This window comes from Centrocercus urophasianus, unplaced genomic scaffold, assembly GCF_019232065.1.
Source record: "Centrocercus urophasianus isolate 14NV4802_14NV808 unplaced genomic scaffold, USGS_Curo_1.0 seq_36, whole genome shotgun sequence".
Classification (NCBI taxonomy): domain Eukaryota; kingdom Metazoa; phylum Chordata; class Aves; order Galliformes; family Phasianidae; genus Centrocercus; species Centrocercus urophasianus.
This window is the reverse complement of record NW_024884933.1, coordinates 903,222-912,248: the sequence shown is the minus strand read 5'-3', so window position 1 is coordinate 912,248 and position 9,027 is coordinate 903,222. Positions and strand designations below refer to the sequence as shown.

Below are 9,027 nucleotides of genomic sequence, written 5' to 3'. Positions count from 1 at the left end.
TGAACCTCAGATACCCATCCCTTCTTCCAACACTGAACCTCAGATACCCATCCCTTCTTCCAACACTGAACCTCAGATACCCATTCCCTCTTCCAACACTGAACCTCAGATACCCATCCCCTCTTCCAACACTGAACCTCATCCAACACTGGATTTGACAACTATCCACCCCTTCTTTCAACACTGGCTTGAGAATTACCCCCCACTTCTTCCAACACTGGAACCTGAGATACTATCCATCCTCTCTTCCAACACTGAACCTCAGACACCCCTCCCTTCTTCCAACAACCCATGTTCTTCCAACAACACTTGACAACAACCCATCCCTTCTTCCAACACAAGACACAACTACCCATTCCTTCTTCCACTACTGAACCTCAGATACCCACCTCTTCTTCCAACAATAAGGACACTCTGCACAAAGGCCAGAGAGAGGTGCTTACAGCCTAAGAGATGCCACTGTATTGAGCCACCTGGGCACCTCTTTGCCAGGCCATCACCTCCTGAGGCTTCGGACCACCAGGAAACAAAAGCCTCAGACCCACCTGTTTGACACTGCTTGCCCTTTTGGCTCCCCCAGCTCAACTCCAATCTCCAGATGCCCAAATGGGATGCAGGAATGTACAAAGCACAGGTTGGCATCACCTCTGATGCACAGTGCACCGAACAGGCTTGGGGTGGTTAATATGGAGCAGCTACAATGCCTACCACAGCCCTCATAGGATTCACAGTGTGGAAGGGTCAGCAAGTAGGGTGAAGAGTCAGAGCAGTGGAAAGAAAGACATCGAATTCTTGCTTTGCAGATGGAAAGGCAGCAGAGGGAGATGGCCCAAAGAGTGGTATCCACAATGACACAGAGCCACTGTGGGCTGGGAGCATTCAAATTGTCAACAACCTTGTAGAAAAGGCAGACAAATTCCTGTTTTGTACTTGGGAAGAAGCCAGGTGATGTAATCATCTTAGAGGAGGATGGTGAAATACTTTCCATTCCAGCAGTAACTCAAGATGTTAAATAGCAGCTACTAAAGTTAAACATTGTTAAATCAGTATGTCAGGACAGCATCTACCTACGAGTTTATGAAGAGTTGGCTGAGGAACCGGCGGACAGTTAATGCTCACTTTCCATATGCCATGAAATAGTGCAATGTTTAAGAGATGTAGGAAAAAGCTATTTGTTAAACGAGGCAGTTTGGCCTATTTTAGGACTGCCACTGCAACATGGGTACCAGTCAAATAATGATGTGCCAGAGATGGGATTCGGTCAGTGAAGGATTAAGGGAACGCAGTAACAGCGGTGCCAATCTATGTGTATTTATGGAAAACAGATTAAGGCAAATTAGCCTCACATGGTTTTTGATGCAATTACAAGATCGGCTGGGAGAGGTAACAGCGTTAATGCAATGCACCCAAACTTCTGAAAAGCATTTCCCTTGGGAACGCATGATATTTTGATTCAGAAATTAGAGGGTCCGCAGACACTGTGGCACATATTCAACGCATTAAAACTTGGCTGGCTGATGCTGCTATGGTCTGAGATCTAAGCAGGGAATGCACGGAGAGCAGGTCTGTTTCTATACGAGCCAACAGGTTTGATTCACGGCTCTGGGCTGTTTAACATTTTTATCAGTGACCCAGGAGAGAGCCCAAAGTGTTCCTAATAAAGTTGACTGATGACATGGATGTCGTCGTATGGTACACAGTGAAGATGGTGGTCACTGACACCCAGCAATCTGGATGGGTACAAGCAAGCCATGTGCATTTCAATACAAACACATGTCAGATCATGCCTCCTGGGAAAAGGATGCAGGCCACAGTGGTTTTCTGCTCATAGTCCTGCTGCAAAGGACGAGGTCCTGCCCCAGCAAACAGCTGTGCAAAAGAATACAGCCAAAAACCATCGCCGAAATGGTTAACGTGAAGATGGTACGGAGAAATGTCATGGAGCAAGGTAGCACCCCCTGCAGCACTCAACTGCACTGATCCATGCGATGGAGGCTCTGCCAACTGGAAGGCTGTGGAGAGCCAAAAAGCTCTCAGCACAAAGAGGGCAGGGGGTCAGGGATTACCCTTAAACAACCACAGGTACGGGAACAGAGGCCCTGCTGGACACATTTCACTGAGGTCCAAGTGCCAGGCAGCAGGAGGCAGGTAAGGAGGCAGGAAGACTGCTGGAAGCATTTAAGGTAACTCTCCTCTGGAAACACTTATATCACAAATGGCTGTATCTGCTCTAGCTCAACCAGGAATGCTTCCTGTAAGAACTTAATTAACCCTAGGGCCTTACCATTTATTGGCTGGGTCCTGCATTATCTGTGGAGGCCCAGAACCAAAGCAGGCATGGAGCCACAAATAGCTGCTTATCTTCAAAACATCGTGTCTATATGGGATGTGACCTTAACACAGAGGGAACACATCCTTCACAGAGCCCACATGAAGGTCCCATACCTACAAGAACCAATCCAGACTATCTTCTGCAGCCTCTGACAGGGAAGGCTGCTCCGTGCACCAGCTCCAGCAGTAATGCAGCTATGCCTCTGCCTTTAGAGCTGGGCTGAGGCTCAGTCAGTGCTGGGTTAGTGGAGATGGGCTGTGGGGTTGATGGAGATGGACAGACCGGGTGAGGACACCAACATCCTCCATCCCAGCTCTCCACGCCAGGGAAGGAGCAGGAGTAAAGCACCTTGCTATTGCTCTAGCTCAGAAACAACTGTGACCCTAAGAGACAATGCTACGGGTCTCTTACACCACCACCTTCTTCAGGATAGAACCATCAGCGAGACCAAGGCTCCCCGTGCTCAATATTATAGGAACACAGTAAAGAAGAGGCTGCCCACTGCACCAGAAGTCCACTGGAGCTGGAAGAGAAGCTGGAGAAGGAAGCAGAGCTCAGCAGCCAGCAGCTGCCATCCCCGAGCAGGCAAAGGCAGTGCTCGACTGCAGTCCAGCTAAAGAGAGAGAGCAAGGAGCACAATGGCTCTGCCTCCTCTGTTGCGGAGCAGAGCCAATGAATAAGGGAGGCAGAGACAGAAATGCGCTTAATATGCTGCTTGGGAGGGACGGGCGGGGGAGAAGGGGGAAAGCAGCCAGACAAAGAACAGGGGGATGGAGAAAAAAAGATGCAGGCAGAAAGCAGGAGAAGGTGAAGCACGGGAGCAGGACGGGGCTGGGCAGCGCGGGGCCCCCGGCTGCGCAGCGGGAAGGAGCGGGGCAGGCAGTGTGCGGCCGAGGGGCGATGCGAAGTGCAGAGCCCTGCGGGATTGGCGAGCAGGGCCCAGCAAAATGAAAATCTCTTAACCACACAGAATTGTTAACTGCCCCCAAATCCTTTTGTGCTGGGGCTGCAAGCTTAAAGGAGCTTAAGCTGTTAGATGCATGAACTTCCTCCATAAATATCCCTTGTGTGCAGTGCCGTGAGCAGGCTCGCGTTGTATTAGCCAGATGAAAAGCCCAGCAGAGAAAATGAGCAACTCCTTCCAGTGCTTGCAGCCGCACTGAGGGGCCGGGCTGACCGTCGCTTGGGGTGCATCGAGGCCCATTGGCAGGGCAGCACCCGTGGGCCATCCTTGCCACGTCCCGTTCAGGCTACTGAGTCGTGCGAGAGCACTTCACTCCAAGAGCCAGTTTGGATTTGCTTTTGTTTTGCTTCTGGAAAAGGGCCCAGATTTCCTCCCACCCTTCAAAACACAAAAAAAACCTGCCGGCCATATGTACGAGCAAGTCCCCCAAGCCAGGAGGCTCACACGCTGCCCATGCAGCAGGGACTGGTACCGGGCAGGGGTGCAACAGCAGCGGGGCAGCCATGCAGGCCTGCACCCACAGGTCCCTCCCCAGGGTGCTTTTAACCCAGTCGGAGAGATGAAGCCCCTTCCCATCCCCTCTGAGAGCAGAGAGGATGTGCCATCTCTGCCTGGTGGCTCCCCACGTGTCCCATAGGAACCGGAGGAATCCTTCCACTGCTGCAGAGCCCTGGGCCCATCCAGCCCCACAGCCAGAGCTGCCCCACGGAGACGGCGCGCTGCCGGCCACGGCGTGATTGATGACAGTGGGGAGCGTGGGGCTGCATGCGCGCCAGCACCGGCTGCAGAAACAGCTGCTGAGGTACTGGACCTCCCAAAATCCTGCTGCTGCACAAAGAGGAGAGACAGCCCTTCTGCTCTCTCCCTCCACCTCGGCCCCTTTCCTTTCTGGCTGACAAAAATGGGTTCTGCAACGGGCACTCGAAGGGACCGACCCTTGGCTGGGCTGGCACTGGGTCTGGGGAAGTGATGCAAGTCATGAAACTGAAGCTGTATCAGAGCAAAGCATTGTGCAGGGCTGGAGTGAAAAAAAAAAACACCTTGAGATGGAAAAGCTGACATGAAGTATTTTGGCTTCCTTGTGTTGCTACGAATGCTCCACTTGGGCTTAGTAAAACATCCATCTGGGATTAGCCAGGCTCCCTTTGCATGCTGTGCTGCAGCAGGACTCTCAGCAGCCCCAGCCCTGCTGCAGCTGAAGGACTCTTGGTCATCACTCATGGGGAGAGAAGAGCCACATGGTGTCCCAGCAAGCAGCAGCTTCAAGCAAGGATATCAAACATCCTCACACACAGCAGGACCTGCAGGTGGATGCCCCTCCAAGTGAGCAGTCCAAGGAGAAGCCATGTAGTAAAGGGAAGATCTCCACAGAAGGCTTCACTTCTGTTCCTTTGGCCTCAACATGTAATTCCTACATCACTTTCAAATTTTGACATTTCTTCTCATCCTCCTCAGACTCCCTTTTAGTCCTCCCCCACTTCTTGCCCCTGTGAAAGACTCTGATCCAGCTTCTCCTGCTATGGGCCCAGGGCATTCCTCAGCACCAAGGCACCCCACTGAACCAACGGGGTTCAAGGAGAGTTGCTCCTGGTCCTGCAGGAGAACCCCAGGTCAACCTTTGCCTGCTCAAAAATGGATACTGGGTTGTTGTGATTGCACGGCTCTGCTGCTGCTGGTGGTGTGATGGCAGAGGAACCAGCACGGCCATTCAGCCTGCAGACCCAACCAAGTGTGGCCAGACATTCCCCTCTCTGGAATGTCCACTTCCACCACCAGCACCTTCCCCATACTAGTTGGTGCTGCCCAGCCACCCCTTCCTGCAATAAGCAGAGAGGAGAAGCAGCTCCTTCCATACACAGTTCTGCAGTGCCAACTGACGTATCTATAATTGATCTCAGAGAAATTCCAGCCCTGCTCAGTGTGTCGATGTTATCAAAACCATAATGGGATTTGATGCTCAAATGGGAGGAAGAATCAGTTTGCCAAATGCTGCAGTTTGCTTTGCTCTTTTTGTCCCGTTCTGCAGCTCTTCCACTTCTTTCTCCCCAACCCCAGCACCTCTGAGCACATCCACCCAGCACACTACCAGATACATGCACACCCAGACAAGCATACCTGCTTAGGTGCAACCAAAGAGGAAACTCCCTCTCTTCTGGACTCTCTGCACTTTCTCTTGTTCCACAGTTCCAGCCCAGCCCCAGACTGCTGAGAGGTGGCTGCAGAGCAGAGGCACAGCTCAGTGGCTGAGTGCCCCTCTTGGGGAGCACAAAAGGCAGCAGCGACTGCGCAGCACCTCTGGGCTCTGCAGACCCAGAGCTAAGGCAGAGCCTCTCCAATGGAGAGAGGAACCCAAGCCCCTTGAGAGGTCCCTCCCAGCTTGCAGATCACAGCCTCAAAAGCACCAATGCAAGCACAGCAGCGAGATGAGCATGTGAGGAGCAAAGAGAAGGGGTTACCTCTGCAGACGGTCCCATTCTCCACCGACTCGTAGCCTGGCCTGCACATGCAGCGGCCGATGGGCACCAGCCACTCTCCATCCCCATTGCAGTACAGCTTGATTGGCACATCCACCTCCTCTGCATTGCTGATGCACGTCCCCCGAGCTGCCACCAGAGATGTGCTCTCCGCTCCCGAAAGGGTTTCCTGGAAGACCGCCCCGTTCTGGATCACACGGGGACACTTGCGGTAAAAGACACGGACTGCAATCAAGGACATGCAGCCCCCATAGTCCTGGAAGGCCAGGTAGAAACCATTTTTGGAGACAGGCCCAAAACTGCGCACCTCGGTGTTAATCTTCATCACCCGCCCACCAAGGTCCACCTGCGAGAAGCTCTCATCAGCAGCAATTGTATCTACCTTCATCCAAGGGTTTTCCATCCAGTTAGGAAAAGTCTTGGTGGCAGAGTCAAAGTCTGATTCGTAGTAATAGAGATTAAAAGTCTCCTTACAGGAACCCGGGACGTTGGGGATGCTGCTGCAGTCCCGAACGGAGAATTTCATCTCCACGTGGATGCGGTGCGCTCCTCGCCTCCGGATGTACTTGGTCCGCAGCCAGTTGTTTTGGCTGGATTCAAAGACGTTGCACACCTGGTAGGTGCGGATGGTGTTCATGTTCTCATCGTATCCACTCACCTCTTCCCACTGCAGACAGGACACAAACAGTCAGTCGAGCTGAACTGACATTCACAGGATTAAACACAGGGTCCCCACCTGCTCTGCCTCTTTCAGGCACCACGCAGGCACGCTGTCCCAGCAGAAGCTGTGCCGCATCGTACCACCACATCACCCCAACCCAGAGGGGTCTGACCCACGTGGCACCCCGGTGGCTTTATGGCAAAACCTCCCTGCATGTGGTCCGAGTGCGGCAGGGCACTGTGGGGCCATGCACTCCATCTGCAGCAGTAATGTCTTTAGCAGGGGCTCTCGCCCGTCAGCTACACTGTCCTGCAGAGGCCTCCTCATAGCTGCAGAGCCTCGTGGCTAAGTAACACGATGCCTTCAGCAGATGTATTCCCACCGGTGCCGCTACAGTTACAACTGTGGCAGACAGACCCCGCTTTATAACATGACTGTAAAACCTCCTTCCAGGCTGTAGCCTGAGCGCCACGCAAGGTGCAGGGTGCCAGTGGGACAGCAAAGCCCCTCTGCAGCTCTGGAGGAGTCTCCATAGAGCTCAAGGCAGCACCCACACCTGCACCTTCTGCACCTTCTGGCCCTGTTCAGCTCTGCCCTTTTGTCTAATCGCTCAGCTCTCATTGCTGTCTCCACCCTTTGTAGGGTGGGGAGACACTTCAGAGCAGGTCAGAGATGGGATATGCCCACTGGGATCCTTCAGGATGTCTGTGATTGAGGTCAATATGCTGCTGGATACCTTGGGAGGAGGAAGGTGAAGGTAAAGGAACAAGAAGATGCTCAGAGGGCAGGAGCACATCTCCTATGAAGAAAGGCTGAGGGAGCTGGGGGTGTTCAGCCTAGGGAAGAGAAAGCTCTGGGGAGACCTCATCATCACCTTCTAGTACTTAAAGCAAACATATAAACAGGAGGAAGATCAATTTTTTACACCGTCTGATAGCGACAGGACAAGGGGTTGTGGTTTAAACTAACAGAGAGGAGATTCAAGATAAATGTCAGGAGGAAATTCTCTACTCAGAGGGCAGGGAGGTCCTGGCACTGCTGCCTAGAGAAGTGTGGATGCTCTATGCCCATAGCCATGGATGGGCCCTGGGCAGCCTGGGCTGGTGGGGAGCAGCCAGCCCATGGCAGGGCCTGGAATTGGGTGGGCTTTAATGTCCTTTTCAACCCAACCATTCTGTGATTCTATGAACGCTGCATTCTGTCTTAGGTTTGTGTGATGCCAACTGTCAATGGAGCAAGAGGAGAACAAGCACATGAGATTCCCCTGCCCCAACACCCTTTGTGCCTCCCTCCACTCCAGCCTCCAGTGGGGAGAGAAGAGAGGAGGGCAGGTCTGGGGAAGCTTATGAAGGGAACCACAAAGCTATCCAGCCAGGTGGAACGGCTGTTCACGAGCTTGTTCGTAAACCTGCTCAAGTGGAAGCCAAGCAGCTTCCCATGGACATGAAGTCCAATGTGCAGAGCATAATCCTGCCCTGGATGCAGGACTTGTCCACAGTGCAGCCCTGCTGTCACCACATCCCTGCACTCAGGGATGCAAAGGGAGGCTCCCGAGATGAGAGACAGATTGCTCTTTGCACACCAAGGCTAACAAACCGCTGAACAGAAGGCTGTCAGAGAAGATCCACAAACAGCTCCAACCATTTCTGATCGGCCATGGCTGCAAATCTGCATCCGTTGCAAGGAAAGGGGGAGGAGAGCATCCTCACAGAATGCAGGGGGAGCATTTGCTTTCTTTTCCATGAATAAATTTGGTGTGCCAGCGGGACAGAGAAACAGGAATTTACCCCATTTTTAGGGAGGAATCATGGACAAAAGATAGGGAAATCAGTTTCTTCCTCTGGCATGGCTCTGCTTTGCCCGGAGCTCTCACCCAAAGCGCTGCGTTGGCCACCAGGACCCCCCTACCTGCTCCAGGAGCCGGGGCTGCTCAGACCCTGCATCGCCCCGCTCCTTCTCACAGCTCGCACTGAAAGTCACTCCGTGCATCAGTCCCTGTTCTTCCTCAGCGCTTAATTAGAAGCCTCTCCCTTTCTCCTCGCTCTCTAATTAACATGCCGGGAACTCAAAAGAAGAAGGCAGCACAATAATACGGAGAGACGGCTTCCAGCAGGCCCAGGCCTCATTACTGTGGGGCTGGCGAGCCGGGAGCAAGGCGTGCTTTACATATGGAAAAACTGCAAACAAGAAAGGCTGGGCGAGGAGAGAAAAAGACTTGACCTCTGCTCCGGCCCATTGTGGGCCTGTCATCCCCCCTCGGCGGCCAGGCCGGGGCTGGCGGGGCTTTATCATGGTGATGGGGATGGAGCCCGAGCCCTGCATCCCAGCTCCGGGCAGGCAGAGGAGGGTTTAATCTCCTCAACACAGGCTTTGCTTGGACGTTTCTTTTCTTCTGCCGGGCTGGTCCAGGGAGCGGGCCTGCTGTCAGGTCTGGGGTGAGGCCTAGAGGAATGTCTTCATCCAGCCCTCCTGGTGCCTTGGTGGAGTTGGGTGCAGGGAAAGAAGGGAAAGAAAGAAGGGAAAGAAAGAAGGGAAAGAAAGAAGGGAAAGAAGGGAAGGGAAGGGAAGGGAAGGGAAGGGAAGGGAAGGGAAGGGA

At 53.2% G+C, this 9,027-nt stretch overlaps 1 protein-coding gene across 3 annotated transcripts in view; it reads right to left on the bottom strand.

The window, feature by feature from the left end:
- EPHB2 (EPH receptor B2) overlaps window positions 1-9,027 on the bottom strand; it is a 102,821-nt gene that overhangs the window by 60,972 nt on the left and 32,822 nt on the right. For all 3 annotated transcript variants that reach the window (XM_042831507.1, XM_042831508.1, XM_042831509.1), the window contains exon 3: window positions 5,753-6,437. In XM_042831507.1, the coding sequence (XP_042687441.1) occupies window positions 5,753-6,437 (685 nt within the window). The remainder of the gene's footprint in view (window positions 1-5,752; window positions 6,438-9,027) is intronic.